Source organism: Sander lucioperca, chromosome 1, assembly GCF_008315115.2.
Source record: "Sander lucioperca isolate FBNREF2018 chromosome 1, SLUC_FBN_1.2, whole genome shotgun sequence".
NCBI lineage: Eukaryota > Metazoa > Chordata > Actinopteri > Perciformes > Percidae > Sander > Sander lucioperca.
In genome coordinates, this window is record NC_050173.1 from 10,563,314 (window position 1) to 10,590,469 (window position 27,156).

The 27,156-nt window shown below is 38.2% G+C and overlaps 2 protein-coding genes and 1 long non-coding RNA gene across 3 annotated transcripts; 2 read left to right on the plus strand and 1 right to left on the minus strand.

Moving 5' to 3' along the window:
• The first annotated feature begins 596 nt into the window (after positions 1-596).
• Positions 597-2,232, plus strand: LOC116035002. The gene is made up of 3 exons (XR_004101257.2): positions 597-690; positions 1,815-1,913; positions 2,074-2,232. It is a non-coding gene; the product is annotated as an uncharacterized LOC116035002 (long non-coding RNA).
• A 561-nt stretch (positions 2,233-2,793) lies between these two features.
• Positions 2,794-15,562, minus strand: pde6b (phosphodiesterase 6B, cGMP-specific, rod, beta). The gene is made up of 24 exons (XM_035994736.1): positions 15,340-15,562; positions 14,960-15,230; positions 14,450-14,761; positions 12,407-12,559; positions 11,094-11,183; positions 10,826-10,966; positions 10,637-10,711; positions 10,462-10,526; positions 10,093-10,159; positions 9,933-9,980; positions 9,166-9,315; positions 8,826-8,969; positions 8,449-8,514; positions 8,050-8,199; positions 7,848-7,955; positions 7,627-7,736; positions 6,719-6,806; positions 6,502-6,602; positions 6,273-6,380; positions 6,127-6,190; positions 5,957-6,031; positions 5,075-5,158; positions 4,693-4,846; positions 2,794-4,414 (listed from the first exon to the last, which is right to left on the minus strand). The coding sequence occupies exons 2-24, from the start codon at positions 15,116-15,118 to the stop codon at positions 4,365-4,367; spliced, it is 2,562 nt and encodes an 853-aa protein (XP_035850629.1). The 5' UTR covers positions 15,119-15,230; positions 15,340-15,562; the 3' UTR covers positions 2,794-4,364.
• A 5,543-nt stretch (positions 15,563-21,105) lies between these two features.
• On the plus strand, positions 21,106-23,202 carry rbp4l (retinol binding protein 4, like). The gene is made up of 5 exons (XM_031278136.2): positions 21,106-21,338; positions 21,666-21,783; positions 21,877-22,013; positions 22,579-22,691; positions 22,783-23,202. Exons 2-5 carry the CDS (start codon positions 21,667-21,669, stop codon positions 23,004-23,006), a joined length of 591 nt encoding a protein of 196 aa, XP_031133996.1. The 5' UTR covers positions 21,106-21,338; position 21,666; the 3' UTR covers positions 23,007-23,202.
• Positions 23,203-27,156: the final 3,954 nt, after the last annotated feature.

The window sequence follows — 27,156 nt, forward strand, 5'->3', positions numbered from 1 at the left end:
TTGAGGTGGAAGGCCCTTGACTGGCAAAACATAATTAAGACCACATCAGTGACATAGGCTACTGTAAACATCACATGAATCACTAGGCTAAATGATTCATAGGCCCTAAAACATGCACAGGATTGTTTCCACTGTTTTCTAGCAGTACACCTGTAAGAACTGTATAAAAGTATCTCATAACTAATTAATGAGATGCTGCCAAGTATGAACAGGAATTTTGTATGGACTATCTTGCATTTGCAATATTGCCCATATCTGAGCAACACATGTATAACTGGCCAGAATCTTTTATCTGGCAAAACTAAATTAGTTTTTATCACTTTAAATTAATATGATAAATGTTCATGTTTGAGTAAATATGTATTTATTTAGCTAATTGTGCATTTCTTTGCTAACTTTGTTTAGGCATCATTACCTTATGAAGCGGGTGAGTCCATTCTGAAACTGTCTTGTCTGTTGCTTTAGTCCATTGTTTGGATTTAAAAAAAAAAAGAAGAAGAAGCAATGACAATAATATATATTTCGTAAAAATTACGTTTGGCTAATATGCACCTCCGGTGGTTTTAACTGAAATCCATGATTAACTAAGTAAAGAAAAGAAGAAAAGAATAAAGACTTCCGCCCGGCCCCCGGACGTCACTTCCTCGCTTCACCATGGTACCTCCAGTCGCAGTGTCGCCGCTCATCAAGGTAACGTTAATATTAATAACACACATTATTTGACCTGAATATTGCCATGATGTATTACATTTAAAGTGAAAACATTCATTTGAAACGGAAGCTTTCATTTTTAGATGTGCAGCTATCGGTGGACTGGCCGTTAATGTCAGTTGCTATAGTAGCATGTTAGCTAATGTTTGCTAGCGATGACATTGACAGGCTGTTCAGGTGAACATTCAACAGCAGCTGTAACTTACAATCTGGAGCTTCTGCGTCAGTCTAATGCAAAGTTCGTGATTATCATTAACGTGACTAGCTAGTTGTAGAGGTAACTCACGTTGGGAAGGGTCATAGAATAAGTAGCTAGCTAAACTTCACCCCCATCACGTTAACTTTGCGTTATTTTTGTTAAACGGTGACCACACTCTCTGGGTAACGTTATTGGTAAAGACAGAACCGTAACAAAAAGTCAGAAAGGTGGTTATCTCTCAGCTAATACTGTTTAAAAGTGAGTCACATGAGATGCAATGGAGTTCTTAAATATTGTTAAAGAAATTAACTATCTAAAGCTGTTTTGCTGACATGTCTTACTTAGTTAGGTTAGCTGGTTAGTAAAAGTTGCTTCACTAGTTAACACGTTTGAATCACTTATTTCAGACGGCCAGGTGGTCTGCTCTGCTGCTAGGCGTGTTCTATGGCAAACAGAGGTTCGGTAAGTTCATGTCGGCGCATGCGCCAGTCGTGTTTGTCAATGTCCAAACTCCAAGGGCAACAGTCAGACAGAAGGGAGGGACTAGTAAAGTTCCTTTCATATACATGTTTTTAATAGTCTTATTTAGGTTTATAGGTGAACTATCAAAAAATCTTATCCAAAGAAATACATTAACATACATACATTAAACAGTCCTTGTATAACTAGTAAAAATAATAAGAAAATCCATCTGTCTGACATAGGCCTGCTTTGATCTTTTAAAGTATATAAAGTATGAAGCTTCTATAATTATACTGTAACTGTACTTCTTTCTACCTTTAACGTGTGCTCATGATGCTGGACTCCTCTGTCATTAGGATATTTTGCACACTGCGTAAAGCTACAATAAATGTTCCAGGTTTGTTTTGAAATAATGATTGGTTGTGTTGTTTTTCTTGTTCAGATTACCTAAAGCCCATTGCTGAGGAGGAGAAGAGGGTTGAGGAAGTGGAGAAGAAGGCCAGAGAGGAGCAGGAGCGCATCTACAAACAACTGTCTGAAGGTAAAACAGGACCACACTCTTGGTTCCTTCTGTTTAACTGTCTGTCACACAAACATTACTTTTATTGTTGTTTATTCAAATGAGGCATCCCACATTTCAACATTATATCCACAACATGTTCTATTAACATGTTTTCCCCTTTTCTCTCTCCTTTCTGCAGCCAATTCTGACACCATCCTCAAATGAACGGTCTCTGGACCTGTTAAGTTATGTTCCAAACTCAATAAAAACAAAACATATTTTTCATGTAATAATCAGTTATTTGTGTTTTTTTGTGGGGGTTTATCTTCATACTAAAATAGCAAATCAAACTAGTTAATATAATTTAATTAAGAAGGTCTTCTTTAAAACAATGTGTGTGTGTGTGTGTGTGTGTGTGTGTGTGTGTGTGTGTGTGTGTGTGTGTGTGTGTGTGTGTGTGTGTGTGTGTGTGTGTGTGTGTGTGTGTGTGTGTGTGTGTCCTCCAGTAGGAGATTAGCCTGGGGAAAGAGCATGCATGGTTGTAATCCTGGACTAGTTAAGCAGCAATCCCAGGATTGAGGTCAGGGACCAGTAGTAGAAAGTGCAGTGTGGACAGACGTGTTTCCTCAATACTCTTGTGTGTTGTGTAATATTGTAACCTTCGTTATGTACTCTACATTACCTCATAGCATTATATAGTACATGCTATTGCATTATAATTGTGATGGCCAAGTGGCTGCAAATTAGGTTTTTAAAACATTCCATGTTGCTACATGTAACTCAAACAAAATTAAATTAGTTTTTAATAAATCAAACTAGTTTCCTGTGGTGAGTGTGCTTAGTCAGTGAATAGAGTTAAACAGTAAGTCATTTTAGTTTGTAAGCAAGTTTCAGTAAGGCAGGCAATTAATTCACTCAGTTACCTCATAAAAATACATTTGCTTTATTTGGATCATCATTGTACACATGGAACAAATGAGGCAAGCTTTAAAATACTGACCATGAAGTAAAGTGAAGTCTATTTATTTAAAAATCGTTAGGCAATTATTGCCTAATATTACATGGTTATCTCTGATACATCCACTTCTTTCCATATGTGGAATACTTGTAAATGAATAAATGGAGGCAAGCATGATAAAAAACAAATTTCAATCATTTAAGGGGATAAGAAATTAATTGATGACTCATTTGCCAGTGCTTACAAATCACACTACAGAAAATAAGCATCTATGTTTCAACTAGAAAAATATATTTTTTATATTTACAGGGACGAAGGAAGTATGTACGAGTCATTACAAGAAGCTGTTCTTTTGTCTCAAACAGCTCTGTCTGCAGAATTTGTTGCTGATGCCTGATAGACTAGTGGTTTACACGGTTGCCTCACAATAGTCCTGAATCACCAGATCATTGACCTGATCTTTTTTGTGTGGAGTTTGCATGTTCTCCATGTGTGTGTTCCTGTTTCCTCTCACATCAAAACACATAATTGTCAGCTATTATAAATACTATCATTGCTTTCGAACAAGACACAGGCCTCAGAACTGAAAAGTAAAGTTAATCTGATCTGGAACCAACTAATTTCCAGAGTTTTAAAATGCTCTTATTTAATAAGACATCTTTAATTGTATATTCATAAAACATAACATTCTCAGCTACTCAGATGTACATATGTACAGTATGAAGGCATCATGAGTAAGCAACTACAGGCTTGTCTGCGGACAGTAAAGCTACATTTCTAAGCCATCGCCTTAAATATTCATACTTTTTCACAAATATGCATTTTTTACTGTAGCAGTCTCGAGCTTGCCATCTACCTTTGGCTCTTTAATCAAGGTAAACAAACTCTCATTTGTAAATGGTAAGTGACTGGAAGGAGTGAACATAAAATGATCAATTTGAAATATATGTACAGTAGTTCAATTACTGTATAGTTCTATCTACTGATTTTCTAGATTTACATTCTGAAGCCCTAAATGAATATTACATTAATGTACAATATGCAGTATGTTTGAAAACAGAGCTCCAAACATGATATCCAATCTACGGTGACCTGGGCTTTGCAGCAAAGAATTATTACATCCTGTACATAGATATCACTTCACTACACATATGTATGTACAAGTTGTATCCTCTCATTTTTGCTGTGTTTCATAACTACATTAAAGAAACAGTCAAAATAAATGTATGTTTGTCCAACAAGCATGCACGTCTGTTTTTGTTGTTCCTCAGAGATATTTTTTGTCAAGATGTGGGAGTGTCCTGAATTCATATTTTGGCTCACCTGGATGAAACATTGCTCTTCCTTGTTTAGGTTTTTCATTTCTGATTGGAACCAGTTATTTTGAAGAAATACTACGGCACTGTGCATTTACTCACACTTCTGTCTTCCTGACTTTATTTCATTTTCTTCCTTGCCGGTGAGACGGACTGGCTGGCTTTGGTGCTCAGGTAATTCTAAAGTTGTCTGCACTTCCACAGCTTTTTGACCTTTTAGCACACAGAGCAGGTCTTGGAGCCTTCACCAGTGTTGTTTGAAGGAGCTGGTAAGACAAAGACATCAAAGAAAAGAGTCAATATATTTGTGGATCTTTAATATTCTGTATAGTAATTAGGCTTGTTTTTGTGTTTTGGCTAACCCAATAACTTTTTAGGTTCAGTGTTCCTGGTACTCCACATAGAATCACACTTAAAAAAAAGGCCATCAGCTGGTACAACATGGCATGCAATAACACGTGAAATAACTAAGATTGAGCAAACACCATAGCAGCAGTTCGAATACATTTCACAGTTGTGCGATAAGTCAAAAGAATCACTGCACCTTTACTGGCTTTGGCTGCCTCTTTAGCAGCCTTCTCCTCCTCTAGGGCTTTGAGTGTAGCTTCATACTCTTCTTTTTTAGCATTCCACTCCCTCCTGTTATTTAGGATGCCGTCCAGCATGGGCTGGATTTGTGGGTGGAAGCGAGAAAACTCCTGAGAGGAAAGCGAGTCAAAGAATAGGATAAAAGATCAGGTTAGTGGTTTGTTCAGACTTGTTGATGCTCCAATGAAAAAAAAAAGTCAGCAGATAGCTTTTATTTTGTCAGACCTGCAGAAAACCTCCAATTATATACACATCTATATAAATGATTTGCTTTAGGTAAACTGAAAAAGACCATGTACTGTGTAATTCATCTGTCAAAATGCAACATTAAACATTACCTTGTAGACAAACGTGCAGACGAAGTCAATGAAACCACACTGTAGCTTTGGAAGTTCTGGTGCATGGTTCCTGTCCATCATGGGCTGGTGGGCAGGCAGAAAGGGTTTGAGGCACTCAAAAACATCATGTCGACATCCCGGAAATCAATACTAACAGCAACAGGGAGTAGTTTCTTGTTACTAAACACCTGCCTAACATCAACCATTTTCTTCTGGTTTCTGACAAGTTTACATTTTCTTCATGTTTTTAACATTGCTGTGTTAGGAAGCCTAATGAGCACAATGTCGAAAATGATGGAGTCACTTCAATCAGGGCTCAATCAACACATGATATCTGTGAAGCTGTAGGTTGGTTAAAGATTTTATAATATATTGGGTTCTGTATTTACTGACCCACAACAGATGTATCAGTGGCACACTCCTTGCTGCTGCATATGTCACCACTAGATAGTCCAAAGTTACTAGTTAACAGCAACACAACAAGCAAATATACTACAAAACATATATTTCATATGATAGGAAATTAATCAGCATTTACTTTAATAATTTATTTCCTCATTTTAGTATTTTTTTAAAGCAAAAATAGCCAAAATGATCAGGTTCCAGCTTTTCCAGTGTGTCCAAACTGTTTCCGTTTTATATAATTTTATAAGAAATATTTTTGAGTTTTGAACTGTTTGTCCCATAGAAGTAGACATTGTGATGGATAGTGTTTACTATTTACTGACATTTCATACACTAAACAATTCATCAAGAAAATAATTGGCAGACCACACCAAAGATTACATTTACTCATACTATTACAGTATGTGCTTATATGTGCTGTACATATCCACACGGATAAAAATAAACAGATATTCACTATAACATTTGAAAACTCACAATAGGTTGTTGCTCCAGAACTGTCCTCTCTAGGTCACCCTGCTCCCAAAACTCTGCTGCTACAGACAAGGCAACCTGAAAGATACACACAGATACACACTCATCTGTTAAAAAAGCAGATCACAAACACTTATTATAATGAACATATATTAGATTTGTGTGCGTCTCACCTTGCTCTGCACCTCCCAAGGCTTGGTGATAGCTGACAAGTCGCATGCGGTCATCATCATGGCCCTGCAATAGAAAAGATTTACAGTAGAGAATCAGAGAAAGAACAACAACAACAAAGAACTACGTACATGCTTGTTGTACTCACATGACGATTTCTTTTCTGGTTGTTTCTAGAGACATGAAGTCCACCCACTTCTTTTCATCCTCATATGTGTGTGAAAGGTCCACGATCTTCTGGAACATGGTTCTTTTCCTATCAGGGTACGAGGAGAGGAGCTAATTAACTATTTATGAGTTTGTATTTTTACAGTGTAAAGTTTCAGAGAACAAGCAAAACAAGGGAATAAACAAGTAGAGTGAGAGATTGTGCTGACTTGAAATAAAGAGCCAAGTCAGTGGCGATGATGGCGATGTCCATGAGATGAATCACATGTTCTACCTGTCGCCTGTTAAGGTTCTGGTAGATATTCAGTGACTGCAGATGAAATGAGAGAGATGGGCAGTTAGTGACTGCTGCAATATCTTCCTCGTCACATCCTCCACAGTATAAGTAAGGTGAAGTTATTCTCTAGTTCATTTCTTCTTTCTCACCTCGTCAGCTAAGAGGAACTTCCCAAACTCTAGATGGTGTCGTTCCAAGATGGATGAGCCATGTAGCTTGGCCAGCGGGTTGCCAGATCTGTCGGCATGAATACAAATTCCTTAGATATGACATAACAGAATTAAAGACGATACCAACAACTGTCACTATTAGTTTCAAGTATAAGGCTTCAGTATTGGCATATGGCAGACTTTATGGGTTGTTTAAAGGATTATACCAAAGTGACGGCATGTATTGGCCCAATTCCTACAAATTGTCAAAACATAGTCATCCCATCATTTATTACTATATCCCATCACAATATATTAAACTTTGAAAGACTTGAAACTTGCTTGAAATAGAATGGCTTAAGATGCATTAAAAAGCTTTGAAAAGATATTGAAAAATTACTAACTAATGACTAACATTCATATAGAAAGTGATTTCTTTCCGAGCTACACGTTAGGACATGAATGCATCATTAGTATAGACTAATATAGACTATTTATGTATGTATATACACATAACTGCATCTTCATTGTAAATATAATAGTTTTCTTAGTTTATTACACTTTGTTTTATTTTATTTTAATTCTATTCTAATTTAGACTATTTTACATGTTTATACATGTTCTGTGTGTGTTGAGTGGAGGGGGACTACAGCTGCATTTCATTGTGCAATCCTATATTGTATAATGACAATAGAGCTGGACCTTGAACCATATACATTTAGATAGAAGGTGGTATGTGTGCACCTACAGCATACAATGATTATTTAGCAGTAGTATGGCACTAAGACACAGCAGTGTTATGATTGTGCCTCTCTGTAGCCGGCTGGTTTTCTGTATACCATGCTATGGATATAGTTTTGCAAAGTGTAGGTGGGGTTATTTTTTCTATAGTTTCCAACAGCACTTACTTGACTTGGTACAAGTTGTTGGTCCCTCTGTGATCAATATCATGCAGGAAGCCTGCAGTTATCATGGCCATTACCTCCAAGTCTGTGTAGTACCGCTTCAGCATTCCCGTCTGAGACACAAACAAAGTGGTCAAACAAAGAACATTTTGCAGAACAAACATAATGGTGCTTACAAAAATCAAAATAGTTTCTATTGTAAGTAGAGTAAAAATGAATAGCACCGTTAAGAGTGTGAACATGGTCTGTCCCACGTTAAAGCCGTGACGCCAGTTGTGGTAGGTGATCTTTCTGTAGCCTTTATGGACCGAGTACATGAAACGAACCAGCACCTGAGAGGAGAGAATTGCTTAATCACAAAGACTAATCACAAAGTGCTTTATAAAAAAAGAATGTATAATAATGTTGTATGAGTGTGTAGATCACCTCTTGAGGGATCTGGAACTTCTTGACCACCCCAACCTCATAGTACATCTGGATGCCGCACTTCACCAGTTCCATCTCTGTGCAGTTAAAATCCGAAAAGTGGAACTCGTAGATTTCAAACTTCTTAATAAGTGGAGGTAGGTCTTTTTTCTAAGAAGAAACAAGAGAGAAAGCAGAGTAAGATAAAAAAAAGAGTATACAGCCCATTCATGTCAGTGGAAGTTCTGCTTGAATATAGGAAAGAAAAACTGAGAAATTATGTTCTCGTAACTGAAGTGTAACACTCCCAAATATTGGAATTACTCAGGTCTTCCTCCTCTTTTAAAGAGTTGGTGTTACCTACTGTAGGGGACAAATTAAATGTGTGGACAATAAATTATAGATGATTTTCAGTGTTACCAAGATAGCTAGGAGCTCCTCCTCTTCACACTCATTGGGTTCAAGGTCATAGATGTCTCTGGTGTTCTGAGAGAGATGAGAAAAACACTCAGATTGTAAGTATGGACTGACTAAATAGCGAGCACAAGCAAGTACTGAGGTAGTTATAGGTAGTCATACTGAAAACAAAGTGTGTAACATGAATGCTGATCCATTTCTGTTGCCTAGTCACTAGTTTGAATTTGAAATAACTTCTTTCGAACAAGTGCTGTGATGACAAATCGTAGAAAAGCTTGAATGTGCTAGTGCACACTGGGATTTTTGATAAATCTAAACCTTCTCTGAATGTCCAATATTTCAAATGAATTAACAGTGAAAACAAAATGATAAGTACTGACCAGGATATTCTGAATCTCATCCTCCCGACATTTGACATGGTAGAGCACCATGTCCTGAGCGATGTCTTTACGATTCTCCAGCTTGTTCATCTTGTCGTAAGTGTCAGTGTTCAAAGCTGACCAGCCCAGGAACTGGGTCAAAGCCTGAGAAACAGGGATCAGGATCAATACAATATGTAGTAGTAATGTAGTAATGAGAGGAGGATTCACAGACAAAGTCCAAATTAAAAAAGCTTGGTAGACTTTTCTTAACCACATCATACCAAGATGAACTAAATCAAAGTTTCTGATTTAAAAACAAAAGCATTTCATTATGTGACGTAGTTCAGTGGTTATATACCTCCATGAGCTGCTCATCCTGATCATCAAAAGGCTTTCCATCTTTTCGGTTGTAAAAAGTGGCCACACCAACTATCTCTTCTTTTTTGTTGACGATTGGCAGAGAGAGAACATTTTTTATGGTCCATCCACTGCTGTCGAGTGGCTCTGTCTAAAACATTGAAACAACAAGCAAAATCATTTGATTCATCTCTGAATATACCTGGACTAACTTAGCTCTGGGGAGCTTATTCCCCGGAGTCCTTATGTTTTTTCGCCCCGCAGTTTTCCTTGGATTAGGGTGGCACCTAAATCATGGCAGCTGTCGCCGTGGTCCTGCTCCACGCCCTGCTATGCCCTGCTACACCCTGCAGTGCCCTGCTAAGCCCTGCAGTGCCCTGCTACACCATGAACTACTACAACTACTATTTCTAGTCATAGTTCCATTATCTTTATTGTGACTATAATTGCCACTGTTCCTCAGACCCCCAACCGGCACCATCAGACACCGCCTACCAAGAGCCTGGGTCTGTCCGAGGTTTCTCCCTAAAAGGAAGTTTTACTCACCACTCAAGGTTTCTGCCTAAAAGGGAGTTTTTTCTCGCCACTGTCACACTAAATGCTGGCTCTTGGGGGAATTACTGAATTGTTGGGTCTTTGTAAATTATAGAGTGTGGTCTAGACCTACTCTATCTGTAAAGTGTCTTGAGATAACTCTTGTTATGATTTGATACTATAAATAAAATTGAATTGAATTTTACCTTTCAGCTGAGTTTAGCCGTCGCTTACCTGGAACTGGAACGTCTCGTCAGCAGCTGCATTCATAATGTTACAAATCTGAGAAGCAGAGATAAAAACAGACTGATCAAGGTGGAAGATGTGCAAATACATTTATTTGGTTTCTAACGCATTCAACAGCTTATAGTAATGTAACGGGAAAATAACTCACAAAACCGCTCTCAGCAACATAAGTAGGAAGGCCGCTACTCAAGGCCCAATGATCTGGAGTCGGATTGCTGTGTGACAGAAGGGCAGGACGACAAGTTAGCAGACATGAGCACAGATTGTGTCCAAACTGTGCTCTGCTCTCTGATGTGCTATTAATGTTTTTAAATTGAGTAACATGGTGCATAAATATACCCATTTTACTTCTCTTCGCTTGAGCCCTGTTCCTCCAAATTACTTATTTACTTACTTATTTAACTATTTTAACTATGGGTGATGTTTTGGTATTTGGTTGTCATATTAATCCATGACCCCATTTTGAATAAATATTTAGACTAAAGCAAACTGTCAAATGAAAAATAAATGTACTTACGGTATTACTTTGATGTCTTCTTTTCCGTGTAGTATATAGTCAATCACTTTGTAGAAAATTATCTCCTGGAGGAAAAATAAAACACAGAGATTCGGTTTAAAACTGTTAAAACAGGAAAAAAAGACCAAGCAGAGTGTTGATAATAATGTTAGATACATTAAATAAAAGAATGTACCCTGCCATCAGGAGTGACAGGACCAGAGTAAGGTGCCTGATCTCCCATCAACACTGGCCAAATATCAAAGAACTCCTGGAGGAAGATGGACACAACAATTCAGAGAAAAAAAGCAGCACTTCATGGTAACAAATGCATGGCCACAACACAATGGGATATTACGGGCAAAGACACAGAAAGACATGGTACCTTCTCCTTTGTCATGTCTAGTAAACCGACAGAGTAGCGGTCACAGTTGAGGTAGGCTCGGACTGTGTACAAGGCTTTGTGAAACTGTCGCTCAATGTCTGTCAGCTCTTCAAACACCTTGTTGGCAGACCACAGCAGCAGCTAGGAAACACAACACACATGCAGCAGTCAGTTCATGCAGTGTACATGCAGTCATTCTGTATTTGAATAGAGTGTAAAGCCAAACTCTTGAGAGTGACTTCTATCAGAATATGTGCAGGTCCTTCACCTGTCCTTTACGGGTCTCACAGTTGTGGAGGTAACTCAGGTGGTAGATCTTCAAATTCAAAGTGGCAATTTTCAGATACTTTAAAAAAAGCTAAACGGACAAACAAGTGAAAAGACATATAAGAAAAATATATGATACAGTGTCTGGACAACATTTCTGATTAGGTAACATACAAGATACATTATGACAGAATACAACATGTGGGGATGTGTGAGGATGTAGGATACAGCATAATCTGATTCACTGCAAAAAGATAGGCTTTACAGTACATAAAGTCAGGTGCTTTTTAAAAACACAATACGCCCTTAAAGTGTCCCATCAATCTGGATCACTCAAGCTTTTTGCTCATTGCAGAAAATAATGAGCAAGTAAGTAAATGTAGGTAAAGCATTTACATCACAGTGTGGACTTCAGAATCATAATTCAGCATTATGACAAAACTGAGGCACATGAAATGTGTGAACTGTGATTTACAGTTGTTATTTGACAAATCTTCAACAAACCACGGAGCTTTGTCGTCATTTTGTCTCCACTACGCTTTTTCTTTTGTCTTTTCTTTTTTTCTTCCATTATGTGTTTATATTAGACTTACATCACAAGACTATCTAAAAACAGACAAACATGCATTTTTCATGTTTATTAAAAGGCCATCATGCCAGACATGTTTGAATATATTTAATGGGTTAATTTAAAAGGTGATGAGGATATTCAGGCAGATAACAACCCTGGCAAATACAACAACAATGTAAAAATCCATCTTTATACAATCTTTATGAACATTTCCTACTCAAGTGTATATACATATCTGGATTTCTGCATCATCATTCAGATAATATATGCTACTGAACTTTTATTTATTTACTTTTGCTAATTATATCATACCCTGTCATATAGTTACATGCTGTTAATACAGGCATTAACCTGCTGTAGATCTATAACTGACTTGACCACCTTGATCTTATTTCCATTTTGAAGCTTAGTTGGCTCCTAATTGGGATTAATGATGTATAATGAACACATACTGGTCCCATTCGTAAAGACCTTAATGATCTACCAGTCAGCCCAGAGGGAATTCCCTCCCAACTGTAATGATACACTGATGGCAGTTGTCTTTGAGAGTTATCAACTAAGTTTGAGATAGTCTAAAAGGTTAAAGAAGAGCCACAATCAAAATCTGGCAGAAACAGATTTGGTACAAGAGTTTTTGTTGAAGAAACTGTGATTTGGCAAGGCCGCTGACTTTATATGTGCTTAGCTATGTGTGTGTGTGTGTGTGTGTGTGTGATTTGTGTATGAGTGTGGTTGGGACTCACATCTTCATCCTCAGTAGTGAAATGTGGTCCTGTGGTCTTGTTTAGAGCCATGATCACAGCCACCATGTCTTTGCCGTTGAGGATGGGCATAGCCAAAATGTTCCGGGTCTTGTATCCTGTGAGATCGTCGACAAATGAGCTGAAGTGCTGGCTCTAAGAGACAGAAAATACACATTTTGAGTATGTATAAAGTATTCTTGCAGGACTTTCATTACCTGCTTTCATTACTATTACTACGTAGTGCATACATTAAAAAAAAAATATTTGAAGAAGAAATGTGGTCCAAAATTGCAGTTATTGCTCGTATGCAGTTAAGTTCTCTAACTTGATATAATAGTCATACTTTTCATTTAGTATATTGTAGAGTGTAGATTCATGAGTAGATTTATTAGAGGTCAATGGTGTCCCTAACCTTTATGATATAATGACATTAATTGCCTTTAAATTAATACTTTATGAAGTAGAATGAATGTCTCTGCATCTGAATGCCAGGTGGTAGGTAGGTACTGTAGTTCTAGGCCTCTAAAGTATTACAATTTGGACTAAAACCAAGACCATCATTGTTACAGTAACCCAGACGACAAATCACTTAACAATAATCCCTTTGGAAAAGTACATACAATCACTATACTGAATGCAAGATGTCTTTTACATGATTTACAAAATGTCCCACAACCATAGGATCAACCTGCTGTTTCCCACTGCTTGAGGTGATTTCATCTTAAAACTACAGTATTTATTTGAGCACAACACATATTATGTATGTAGTTTGGTTTGTATGGAGACAGTGTAAAGTAAAGTAGTTTTGATCTGTTTTGGATTCCTGCTGACTGCTGACTAAATGCCAGAGGCGTCTAATCCACAGCTAGAGCAGAGGCTGATGGGATCTGGAAATAAATGGATTATGTCTGACAAAGGGATTTATACTCTCACTTGGTCAAGTATAGAGATACGGGTCACTAACTCTTCTTTTACATGTCTGCAGCCATCAGCCAGGTTTTAAGTATAATGCAATTCATGAAAACATATAGATTCAGTAAGGACATGTCTAATGTCGACACTTTACATCTGTACAGTTTGATACAATAACAGGCAGCAGTAAAAATATTGACGACCCCCTTGAAGATGAGATGTTTCATCTCTAGGGGTTTATACTCTAATTCAAGTTTTAAATAAAAATATAATAATACACCAAAATATTGTTTGGTTGTTTACTTAATAAAACAGAGTAGTGGGTGCTAAAGCTACATACATTTTGTTTTACATATAGGCTGCCCAATACAGTGCCTTAACTCCAGTGCATTATTAATAACCACCTAATAAATTAAAGCTGCATTAGAGCATAAAATATTACTTCCAGATTGCATATATTGTATTCAAACTACTAGCTAATTTTCTATAATGGGGAGATGCACAATTCAGTTGTCATGGATGCCATAGCCTCATTGCCTTTTTCAAATATGCACTATGAACACTTGTCCATCTGCAACATGCTATTTTAAGGATTCTAAGGGACATCATATTACCTTAGCAACATGCTAGCCATCCTTAGTTTTGATCGTCACAGACAAATCCGATTTCACTCAATTTTTTAAATTGCCCAAAATTGTCCTATAGAACCAGATATATATTAAGGGAAATATACCACAGTATGGAAGGTACTGTATGGCATAGTCTTGCTACAGCTTGTTTTCACTAAGATGTAGATTTACTCTTACATCCTTATTTTTACTTGTCTGCATGTCACATTTAATAATTAATTAATTACGCCCCTCTAACGAAGTACAATGGTGTTCAGAAACAGACTTGCTTACTATGAGATTAAGATGTAATTGTTAAAAGAGAAACATGTAATTATTAGTTAAAACCACATTGTGTGGGAGTTAAAGATTGAAGACTGTGGCGCCATCTGGTGGTAGTATCATGAATGGAACTGTGAAAGACAGCAGTGCAGATATGCTCAACATCTGCACCCCATCCAGGTAGAGCTTCATCATTCTAATTTCAGGATTACTGTTTATCGGCGCATTTTTCCCCACTAACCTCTGTGACATCTTTCACATTAACAGTCTTCTTGGTCAGGGCCACGTGGCCGACTATTCCCATGTCCAGCGGATAAACGATCTCAGAGTCGGGTGGCACCACACAGTCCTCCAACTCTGCCTCTGTGTTGACATTGAAGAGCCTTGTGGCAAGCTCTCCAATGCCGTTTCGCTGCCGGTACATAAACAAGCTGCACCGGTCTGCGTGGATGAGCGCACTGATTCTCTTCAGGATCTTGAAGACCACCTTTTCCACGTTGATGTTCTCCTGCATGTCTTTGATCAAGTCGTACATGATTTGGCTTTCTTCAACCTTGAAACAGAGCAGAAAATAGTCCCATTTTAGAGAAGATTAGGACCTTCATAATAAGTACAGAAGTTTGCCAGAAGTTACATTGTACATGGATAGGCTTATGTGGGGTAACTCATGGCAAGGTGTGGTTAATAGTCTCGACTGGTTCTCTTTTGTTTTTACTGTAATAAACAAGTAGTGAAATAAAGATATATTTACCTGACTGAGCTCCTGGAACTGGCTGAAGTCAATTAGTTTCTCTGGGAGTCCTGATGCCTTTGATATGGAGGCAGCGCTCATATTCTTGGCAAAGTACTGTTTAGCAAATGCAGGGTTCCCGTTGAGGAACTTTTCCACGTCTTCCTTTTGCACACCCATGGTTCCTTCTTCCTCCTCTTCTCCCAAATGTTCCTGTCTTCTCCCTCTTCAGCTCAGTGATGGAGCTCCCGCTTGGTCCAACGCTTCCCTGAACGAGCTACTTCCAACTTCTCTAAATAGAAATAAAAGAAAAAAGAATAAGCAAAACAAAGCACACAGCTCCCAGTTTATCCAGTTAATCCCCTTAAGGAAAAAAGGAGAGAAAAACAAACAAATCTTACCCAGGTAATACACACAAAGGGGGAAAACAGAAGTGGACACATTCAAATGCAGGTAAAAAATAATCCCCCTGTAAGTGGGATGAGTGGACTGAGTGAGGGAGAGCCCTGAGGAGAAGGCAGAGGGCTGAATCCAAACAATCCATCTGTCATCAGCAGATAGTGCTGAAGGTTAGCAGGGATCTGACTATGCTAAACTTGTCAGCTGATCATCTAGTAACAGATATGTGGGCCAAATTATCCAGCCCCCAGTGTGCTTCAGTACCTTGTAAATCTGCAGACAAGACAGGCTACTGCATGTAAAACACCAATATTACATTTCAACACGATGCTGCTGTGCAACAACATACCCCTCTTTCTTTTCAATGCACTCTTAAATTTTCAATTTAAGGGTTACATCTAATTAGCAAGTCTTTTACACACATGTCAAATGGAAATAACATTGAATAATTTATATGTATGCTTAAATTAAAATGTATATAGCTTTCTCAGTCTTTAATAAATATGCACAAAGACAAGCAAAGCTAAAAATGAAACTAATTAGCAATTACATTATTATAATATGACATATCTAGATAATCTTGGCGCTGTTATATTAACTTAAACCCTACAAGCAGACAAGAATAACACTCCCAATGAAATGATTTAATGCTAAAAATACAAGACATCTTAGGCAGGTTTTGTGTACTCTTAAAGACAGAGAAATCAAAATGTAGGAACCCCCGTATTTCCGATACATTTCCTATTTATTGAATGATAAAAATGTATAAGAAACAAATATGTACGTTCATAAGTATTTTTAAATTATTATTATTATTATTATTATTATTTTATCCTTTGTCTTCCATATTATTTTTCAGTTTGTTATGTGTCATCTCCAGTATACTGTTTCTGTCTGTCTCTCTCATACATGCAGGTGTACCTGTACAAACTCTTTAAGTCCTAAGGCCTCCTCTAGCATAAGCCCTATTTAGTTAGGACACTAGCTGATTATCTCAGCACCCCAACTATCTGTCTCTTTCCACATGCAATTTTGTATGCAGTCCCCTTCTAAATTGTCATGGTAATTACTGTCATTATCATGTTTAAGAGAAAGATGGCTAATGCCCTGAGAAGACTGAGGGAGTAAAGCCAGCAAGAAGCTAGACACTGATCTACTGTCAGCAAAAAACACACAAAGACACAACGTGGGAAATAGGAGATGTTTTGTGCTTCTGTAAGAAAGTGAATCATTTCATTCAGAGCAGGGGGGACCTAGCCTATAATAAGCTTCCGAACATCTTAAACAATCTGCTTCCAATAGATTACGGCAGGTAGAGAGAGAGAGAGAGAGAGAGAGAGAGAGTGTGTGTGTGTGTGTGTGTGTGTGTGTGTGTGTGTGTGTGTGTGTGTGTGACATCACATGAGTGAGTGAGGGAAGGTATAGTGATTTATGTTGGTCAGTTTATTAAGTATGCATTTCATGTTTACCTTTCCTGTTGTGTCTTCTGAGTAAATCCACTAAAGTGAGCAGTGGGTCACTCAATGTGAATGCTGTTCTGTGCAGCCACGTTTTCTTTAGTCATTTGGGTTCATAAATCGTTCAGGTTTGGAAACTGCGAGCTGAAGTTGAAATAATGTTGATCGTTTTTATTTTAGTGTAGGATAGTTAATGGAGAATATTTAACAGTTTCATCTCCATCCATCCATCTTCCATCCATCTTCTTCCGCTTATCCGGTAACGGGTCGCGGGGGTAGCAGCTCCAGCAGGGGACCCCAAACTTCCCTTTCCCGAGCCACATTAACCAGCTCCGACTGGGGGATCCCGAGGCGTTCCCAGGCCAGGTTGGAGATATAATCCCTCCACCTACTCCTGGGTCTTCCCCGAGGCCTCCTCCCAGCTGGACGTGCCTGGAACACCTCCCTAGGGAGGCGCCCAGGGGGCATCCTTACCAGATGCCCGAACCACCTCAACTGGCTCCTTTCGACGTGAAGGAGCAGCGGCTCTACTCCGAGCTCCTCACGGATGACTGAGCTTCTCACCCTATCTCTAAGGGAGACGCCAGCCACCCTCCTGAGGAAACCCATTTCGGCCGCTTGTACCCTGGATCTCGTTCTTTCGGTCATGACCCAGCCTTCATGACCATAGGTCATCTGTTAATACAAAATATGTATCACAGTGGATTTGAGCTTTTAATTTCATTGCATACTTATTTATTTATTATTTAAAACCTATACAACACTCATTAATCAACCAAATTATGTAAATATGCCAGTGTTAGCCAGCTAGCTAATTTTCAGCTACAGTCCTTTAGCTAGATGTTTTGACACCAATGAGTTGCTAAAAGCCAAAGCTAACGTTAGCCTAACATGCTCACCAATGCTACATGCTATGCTAATAAAAATGCTGGGGTGTCGTGCTAAGGTAATTACCTCCATAGACTGTGATTACCTCTGATAGGACGCGTGCTCCTGGCCACGAGAGCGCGCATGCAGTAAATGGACCTACATTACGCTTCGAAGTTGCCTAAATGAAAAATAGCAACATTCTTTTTCTTTTTTATTCTTATCGTCCCCTTTCCATTTCTCTTTTTATGAGTTTGTGTTGTTTCCGGTTGTTTCTATCATAGACTGTATAAAAGCTATCAACGAGTTTTGCACCCAAAAAACCCCACATTCATCCTTCACATGCTGTCATTTGCTGAGTTCATAAAGATGGACAAAAAGAGCAGTTACAGTGACCAAAAACTGTTTCATGATTATTATACGGGCATGTTTTGTCAGTGTAATTCAATGATGGACTTGAATTCTGGATTGTCGTGGATTTAGTGTTGTACGCATAGACTCGACTGGTTGTACGTCACTACTACTCAAAATAATAATACTTAGCCTACTAGTTGCAATGCTGACATTTACCACAAGATGGCAGCAGACCCATATTGTAGCACACCCCGTGAAGAGATAATACATGATAATCAATAAATATGTTAACACATAAAGTGTGGTTGACTGACATCTGGTAGTTTATCATTTTTTATGGGAATTGTACCTACATAGAACCTACATCACACCACCATATACTGCTCGTGGTCTAACTATAAGAAAAAGAGTATGCAGGGGCTCAAGGTAGCATACAATGATGCAATGAGGCTGCTGCTCCGTGTCCCTAGGTGGTGTAGTGCCAGTCATTTGTTTGTGTCCACTAGAGCCGCACTCTTGACAGCTGATGTTTAGTTTTATGTGTCGCCTGGACAAGTCAGAGAACCACATAATTGAAGCTCTAGTCAGCCTTCTGAAAAGCTGTTATAGATACACTTCTAGGTTAAGATGGCATTGGTTCAATAGCCTGTATATCCTACAGGCTAATATGCAATTTTTATGTATTTTTGTATATCCTATAGGCTAATATGCAATTTTTATGTATTTTTGTATCTCCTTTTTATACTATGTATACCGTATGATGTGTTATATGGACCTGTGTCTGCAATAAAGCTTTATATATTATAGCTGACAGTTCCTAAATAGATGATTAGGATGGTCAGCAGAGGGTGTGTTAGCCTTGCCCCAGGTCAGCCAATCAAATCTAGCTGATAATCATGACCTGAGGCTTGGAGCATGCTCTGTGGATAATGCAACACGTGTCCTCAGATCAAGAGTTAATTTAGATCAATGGTTTTGCAGGAACAATAGAAGTAGCCTACTCATCATCAATTTCTTTATAATAAACAACCTCAAGAATTGAGGTACAGTATAGGGCCACAGACTTGTATATGATCCCATATTAACCTTCACATTTTTGAATTTAGGAATGTAAAATATAAAATGGCGTATGGTAAGTCTATTTTGGTCGATGATCCATTTCAGGCCATCGAGTTGGATTAAAGTGCAGCACTGTGGCGAAAATAGGTTGTCTATCTTGATTAGCTTGTCTTACTGTGTCCTCACTAAGGAGACATTATCAGTGTGTGGTGAGTCTGCAGTTTTTGCAACTTTGTTTTGTGTATAAAAAGCAACGTATTAAAGAACTTTAATTAAGCAAAGAAAAATGCACAATAAAAGAACAAAGCTACAGATGAAGAAGAGTTAATCCAGGAAATGAGAGTTTATGTCAGCAGAGAGAAAGATTAATTTGCTAATAAAGCAAATTGAAATTGAGAGAGAGAGAGAGAGAGAGAGAGAGAGAGAGAGTGCATAAGTGCATTCATGCATGGAAATGTATATTTATATTGATTCCTTTTCCTACATTTAAGCGGATCATCCCATTATTTGGAAAGTTTTGACACACAGGCTAATTCTCAGAGGATTACACACTGATTACTCACCCACGAGATAACAAAAGAACTACTCTAATTTTATTTACTCTCTGGTGGTGGTGTGAGATAATGTTCTTATTCTTAAACTGTGCTGAATTTACCAAACACTTAAACCCCATGCAGTATAACTTTAACAGTAGTATATGTCTTTATATGTGTCTGTGTACATGTAAGAATGTAAATATATATGCATTGCCATTATATCCATATTCATATTTTTTACTATGAATATTAATATCAGTACTTTTTATTTTGACATCCTTGACAATGTGTAATGATGGAGACTCTCCATCATTAAACATTGTCAAGGTTATAACCACTAATGTAGTTGTTTTTTTTTAAAGCACTTCTAGGGTTGTATATGTATCTATTTATTGTGGCACCTTGAGTAAGTAAGTAAGTAAGTAAGTAAAGTTTATTTCTAGAGCACAGCTTAGACGGTCCAAAGTGCTGTACAAAAAGCAGGTGCTGTATAAAAAGAACATTAAAGTGTAAATAAAAAGTAGAAAGAGAACATACCAACGACAACAACAAACAGCAATTCACAAATCCAAACTGTCAGAGTGTACAGATAAACAGGATATTCTATGTCAACTTGACAGGGCATAGCTTTTATTAGTCTGTGGAGACATTATCTAATCTCAAATATTTGTTTTCTGTGGTGAGTGCCAAGAAACTGTGATTGGTGGGGAGGGTTTAAAGCCTTTATATTATCTAGCCATATGTACTGATACATTTATTGATTCATCATCGGCACCAAGGAAAAACAACAACACAATATAGAACCTAATTAAAAGTGAATGGACATTTCTTTTTGTCTAAATTTAAAGCTCCTTAATAGGACATTTAATGGGAATATTTGGTCCTTTTAGGCCCAAGGGTTGTGTATTAAATAGTTTAGCTTTGTGGATCCTACACAGGCTTGGAAGTTTTTCAAGTTTAGTTTTAAAAGTGGATTTGTGCCTTTCATACCAGTGTGGCACTTTGCCATACACTTCGAACCTTCAAACAGATTCTTCTTAACAGATATTGATTTATATATTTGTTTTGTCTGCAAACATGACAGCACTATAACCTGCCAAATCAAACAATGAAAATCCATTTCTTGTCACATTGGTATTATGGCATCTAACCTTTTTAATTGGCACAAAACGTCTTCCTTATATAATATTTGTGATGCAGATAAATGCGTTTACAAAATTATTTTTTTGGCATGTATAAGTCATATGAGTATTTCCTTAATAATCAAGACATCAGATAACAAAGCTCAGAAATATCTGTTACTACCCTGTAGGCCTTTTTCTTTAGGTAAGTAAAGATTTCATTTTGTGTAAAGTCAAATACTTCGTTTATGCTGTATACTGTGCCATGCATGCATTCAAATTCAGTTTGTGTGCATGCACCTGCATCTGCTCAGATATCCACGTGCCTTTTTTGTTTGCTTCCAATCAGTCACATAAAGGTCTAGTTGTTGTTACAGTAAGTCTTGGGCAGGTTTTAACATGGAAGCCAGATTACGGTAAGTATTTCAACCCAACAGGATTATCTCCAGATTTAAGCACCTTATTTAGTTCCAAGCAATGAAAATCAGCCAGCTTGTCTGTGGAGTGTGTATATAAAGACTGCCTCACACACCACAAGACCCAATCTGCTGGATAACCTAAACAGAAGAAGACTTTCAATTACTGTTGCTTCTTTGACTCAAAACAGGTAAAACACTGAAATCAGCGAAAGCTACAGTATCTGAGATTGTGTTTTCTGAAAGCGTTTTGTGCACTTAAACTTTCTATTCTGTCAACTGTAACTGTTAGTAGAGATTTGATAATCACTGGATTGAGTAAAGTGCTACTATTTTCTTTATCATGTCAAATGACGCAATATATTGTTGAGGCATTTATTGTATGTTAGTATACAAGATATCAGGGATGGTGGACTATTTTTTCCTGAGACCTAGTTTTGTGTCAAATAATGATACTTCAGCAACCATGTAGAAATAATCCCAGGGTCTGTTTACACTGATATGCATGCTCATTATAGAATGGGATCCTCTAAGGTGGCCCTGCTGCTGGTCTTGCTGTCCTGTGTAGAACGCTGTCTGTCTGCCTCCTGTGTTGTTGACAGCTTCACAGTCAAAGGGGACTTTGACCCCAAGAGAGTGAGTGAATTATAACGCACAAAAAGCATGCATGTTGAAAAAAGTAATTGAACATCATTTTTTACTTGTCTTTTTCCTTCCTTTTAATCGCAGTATGCAGGAAAGTGGTATGCACTGCAGAAAAAAGACCCAGAGGGCCTGTTTCTGCAGGACAACATCTCCGCTGAGTACACCATTGATGATGACGGCTCCATGACCGCCTCCTCCAAGGGGCGTGTCACTCTGTTTGGGTAAATCAAGTGACTGTTTGTACTCACAGGGATGACTTTTTACCCTGCCTTATCCACTCAATAAATACAGATAAGATTAAATAATCCAAACGCAAAACCAAGGTAAGGGGTACATTTGGTCACAAAGACCTTCTTGACTTCCTAGGATAAGGATCTAGGATCTCAAATATGATGTTTCCAGGGTCAGCAGTTAGGAACAGGTGTAGAAGCAGAAGCACATTCTGAACAACGTTTGCTACAGACCGGGTTTTATGTGGATTATGGAGGATTAGGAAGGAATTAAGCTTGAACAGGTGGATTTTTACACAGAAATTTGGGCTTGAATGCATTTTTACAAACGAACTAACAGCTGATTTAGCTGTTAATGACATGGACTAAAAGCAATCTAAACTTTATTTGGAGAAATTGTAAAATGTACTGTATGTATATACTGTAAATTGTAATGAATTAAGGTTTACACAGTTAAAGGTTCCTGTAATTGCAAGGCAGGAACAATGATATTGGCTAAAGACTGTTCATTTGTTGCACTTTGATACTAACGTGTGTTTGTATCATCACGTTGCAGCTTCTGGGTTGTGTGTGCTGACATGGCTGCCCAGTACTCTGTCCCCGACCAGGCCAACCCTGGCAAGATGTTCATGAACTACCAGGGACTTGCCAGCTACCTGTCCAGTGGAGGTCAGCTGTGCACACATATCCCCCTCGCATCCCTCTTATACCTCCTCATTCCTCTTTACGCTCACTAACCTCTCTCTTCCTTTCCAACCAGGTGACAACTACTGGGTCATCGACACCGACTACGACAACTACGCCCTCACCTACGCCTGCCGCACCCTGAAGGAAGATGGCAGCTGCAATGACGGCTACGCCATTGTCTTCTCCAGGAACCCTCGTGGCCTGCCCCCCGCCATCCAGCGCATCATCCGTCAGAAACAGGAGGACATCTGCATGGCCGGAGAGTTTCAGCCTGTCCTGCAGTCTGGAGCCTGCTAAGAGAAAGAGAGCAGGAATGAGTGTGAAGCCAGCTAGTTGCAGTCTTAGAAGCTTGAAAGCAAGAAGAGGGAGAATGAAAAGAGTGTATGTGACCTATATGTGGGAGTAATAATGTGAATGGACAGAAGCAACAAAAAAAAAATGGGAGGAGGAAAAACGTGAGAAATAAATAAGCGAAGACAGTGAAAAACCTGCATATGTCCCATCAGGGTTCCAAGATTTGCTTCTGTTTTTTTAATCCATTTTCTCATCCATCATTCTATGTCCATCCATTTTTTTGTCCAAGGAAAATGTTACTGCTGCTGCGGTGTATTAAGTGAACTTGAAAGATAAAAGATTAAAGATATTTTTCTAAACAATATCACTGGAATGTTGTCATTTTTGTGTCGTAAAAAAGTTATATTTCATTTTTAAAACATGTATATGTGACTGTATATACATCCCCTAGTAGTTAAAAAAAAACCATAAAGCTGTTTGAAGCATACAAACACATTTGTCAGCAGTTAAGGCTTGAAAATCTGTTTGCACTTTCGCCATGTAAGTGGCTGTGATCCCTCCTGAGCTCAAGAGAATGCAGCCAAACAACACAAGATGCACTGAGCAGTAATAAGCTTACTGGTGGTCAGATGTTCAGAGACCTTAGTCCTATTATACTACCTCACCTAGGCCACCTAGCAAGCTCCAGGGGTCAAGGACCATATCAGGAGCCTCAGCTTTCTAAAAAAGGAAGACTGTCTTTATACTCACAGGTAAGAAAATGCTCAAATGTATTTTTGAATGGAAATTAGGTAATCTATACACAATACAAAACAGCTAAACCCAAACAATATGTTACACTTCTGTCATGATTTAGCCTGTGAAACTGATGTCCTCTATCCTAGAGCACACATTTCGTCATATTCTTGGATTTCGCGCTAGACAAACAGTAAGGGAAACTAACATTACATAGGCATCACTTTGGATGGAGAAACAAATCAAACAAACAACAATTATTTTTACAACAACAATTTACATTTTATGATCTCACCTTTACTGCAGACCCAGACTTGTCACGTAAATAGTTCCACAAGCTTGAGATAATAATTTAAGTGGATTTATGGTCTGGTGAGGCTCCAACTCAAATACCCCACGTCTGGAAAATGCCAGCATTAGGGTTTGTGGTCTTATAATGGTCTTCTTCATAGCAGCCTAACAAAGCTAAAGTGACAGACAAAATACTACTTGTTATTCATAAGAAATACTGATTCAATCTATTCTAGTGTTATTCAGTATATTCTGTCTATCAAGAAAGTGGCTTTCCTCTCATACTGTCCCATTATTTACAAGTCTCTGAGGGAGAAGGGTTTTTACTGTCCAAACAGACTGTGTCATCGTCATTTCAAACAGAAATAATTAACATCCTGTTTAAACACACTACCTTACATGTATATAAAATTGTACAGTACATTGTGAATGTTTGCAATAGCTGCCTTTACTAAATCATTTAATCAATCAATCAATTAATTACGTGTAAGATCACCATTAGACATGGTCTCAGTGCACTTGTGAAACAATTGAACAGCATTAAAGCAGTGATAATAAACAATACAAAACCAGCAACGTAAGAGAATAAGTGAAAAGGTTTGTTTGTGAAGGATGCAGAAAGGATGGTGTGTTATGGTTGGCTATAGTATAATAAGTAGATGTGGGTTTTCAATCTAGATTTTAAAATGTCAGCTGAGTGAGCTTCCTTAACATGTAGTGGGAGGCCATTCCACAGATGAGGGGCACAGTAGGAGAATGCTCTATAACCAACCGATTTTCAGTTGACTAGAAGGAGACCAGAATCAGAGGGGGCGGAGAGAGCGAGCTGGTGTATATGGTGTGATATATACATTTTATAGTGATTGCTGCAATAAGATTTGTCCACTAGATGGCAGTCAAACCACACCAAACACCGTACCAACACAGTCCTTTTGGCCTTAAAGTCGTTGTAATAGTTATAGTTTATGATTAATATACGTTTGTCATAGTGTCTATTAATAGTCAGTCATTTTCATGTTTGATCATTTGGTGTTGATAAACTTGCTTATTTGATAAGTAACAGTTCAGATAAGTTCAGTGACAGCTGGTCACCAACAATAAACAATGAGGCCTGCTACTTGATTATTTATACTCAGTATAAGTTTCTATTTTACGTTACATTCTTTATTTATCATGTGGATGGCGTGAAGTGCCAGTGCTCTGGAAGAGGTGCATTTCAATGCTGTTTTTAAAAGTGCAGGGCTCCATGTCTTTTAGAATAAACAGGTGAATGGACGGAGGGCGTAGGGCACTGACAGATAATTGGTGCTATTGTGTTTGTGTTGTGGGCTCAGGGTGGGGATGAGATTTGATCTGACTGAGGGTTTTTTGTAGTAGCTTTAAAATGTCACCATGTTCTTGTTCACATAACCAATAAAGGAGTAACACAAGGAAGCAGTAAGGATAACATAACTCTAGATTACAGTTTCATTTAAAACTTTGTATGTGTTGGGATCTTCTAAATGGTGCCTGAACGCAGCATCTGAATTTTGGAGGTGTGCCGGTTTTTGAAACATCACCAGACTAATCCAATGATCTGTCTGTCTCCTACTCACCTCTGTCTCTCTCTCTCTCTATCTCTCTGGAGAAAACAGAGGAAAGACAGAAGGTGACTGCCTGTGTACTCTACCTGCCGCCATTTAAAAGATTTGAGAAAACATGAACAAGCTTCTGCTCAATGTGCAGCTCCTTTTTTGAAAGAAATTTCCTCTGTAAACCTATTGTTTAGGAAACAAAGATGCCTGCAGCAACACACTGTTGTTGCCAGCAACATTTATTATTGTTGTCTCAATATGTACCAAGTTCTCTAAATCTTTATGTGATTATGCGCCAATAATCTTGTACTCGGTCTCTATTACCTAGGTATTTCTATTACCTAGGTAATTGGATGCTAAGGGAGTGAGATGATGCAATTTGTTCCCAGTGCAGCTTTCCTTGTTTCAGGAATGAGTATACTGTTATAAACAACATCATTTATCAGGTCCTAAATACTGTTCGTACAGAACAAAGACAGATTTAATACCATAGGTTCACTCTCAGTGGAGTTGGGCATTCATCACACAGACACTTACCACTTGAGGAAAATTGTTCCTTTAAAGGGGGTACAGAGGGCATTCTCATTTTCTAAAATAGACACCTTCAGAGGTCAGTTGATTAAAAAGGTAGATGTGCAAGGCATTACAATAATAAATACTGCTGATACTTGTTATTATGATGGGGCGTGTGTTATTGACACAGAAAGTCTTCTTTAGCGTCATGGTCACAGGGCACCAGTGTGAGACATTTCTCAGTTTCTTCTTGCTTACTTTATTAACCACCTGTCTCTCTGTTTGTGCTCCGTCTGACTCACCTGACTTTCTGTCTGTGTTTTTATGACTCTTTGAGTCGTCTGACCAAGAAACTGGCAGGGGGGCGGGTAGGTTCTTGACAAATCTGTCTAACTGCTCTGTAAACAGGCCGTGCCTTTATTTATTTTAAATGTCTGGGGACAACAAGGTGCTCATGAGGATAACCTGAAGCTGGAGTCAACAGTGTTTCAGGGTTCACATTTAGTCCTTACATCCAAAATAAGGCACAATTTTCTACACAGGATGTTTTTTATTTGTTTTTGTTTTTTAAAGCTCTCCAAATTTAATTAATTCTAAAATGCCAGTTTCACTTTATGTTGTGGGGCTTTAAGACTACTGTCTTTTGAATGTATGATATATGTATGTGATCTAGTAGCCTGTTGATATGTTGTTGTTGTTGTTGTGCATTTAGCTGGTCCAATCATTCATCACGTTTGCTTTGTAAACAACAAAAAGTTTGAAAATTGCAAAAACCTGCTTGGCAGAAGTGTAGAGTGGTTGATCAATAGCAAAGTGTTTTGCAATTGTTTTTGCCATGTCAATGTGAACAAACATTTTGGTTTTCTTTTGACTTTTGTTCATGAGGATTTTTGGAGCATGGTGATCCCGGTCCAAAAGGTCATGACCCTAAATGATAGGGTTGATGGAAGTCACAGTGGGGTTGTTGTGTGTGCTCAGGACGTTCTTAAGGGAGCATCAAATATATTAGAGTCTCTCAAGTGAAGCAGAGACAAACTAAA

Coding starts and splice junctions, on each gene's coding strand:
- pde6b (XM_035994736.1), bottom strand. CDS start 15,118: ATGGGTGTGCAAAAGGAAGACGTGGAAAAGTTCCTCAACGGGAACCCT. Junction 7,737..7,847: donor CCATGTTCACACTCTTAACG/GTGCTATTCATT, acceptor TTTGTGTCTCAG/ACGGGAATGCTGAAGCGGTA. Junction 5,159..5,956: donor TTCTGGAGCAACAACCTATT/GTGAGTTTTCAA, acceptor CCTGCCCACCAG/CCCATGATGGACAGGAACCA.
- rbp4l (XM_031278136.2), top strand. CDS start 21,667: ATGGGATCCTCTAAGGTGGCCCTGCTGCTGGTCTTGCTGTCCTGTGTA. Junction 21,784..21,876: donor GGGACTTTGACCCCAAGAGA/GTGAGTGAATTA, acceptor TTTTAATCGCAG/TATGCAGGAAAGTGGTATGC. Junction 22,692..22,782: donor CAGCTACCTGTCCAGTGGAG/GTCAGCTGTGCA, acceptor CTTTCCAACCAG/GTGACAACTACTGGGTCATC.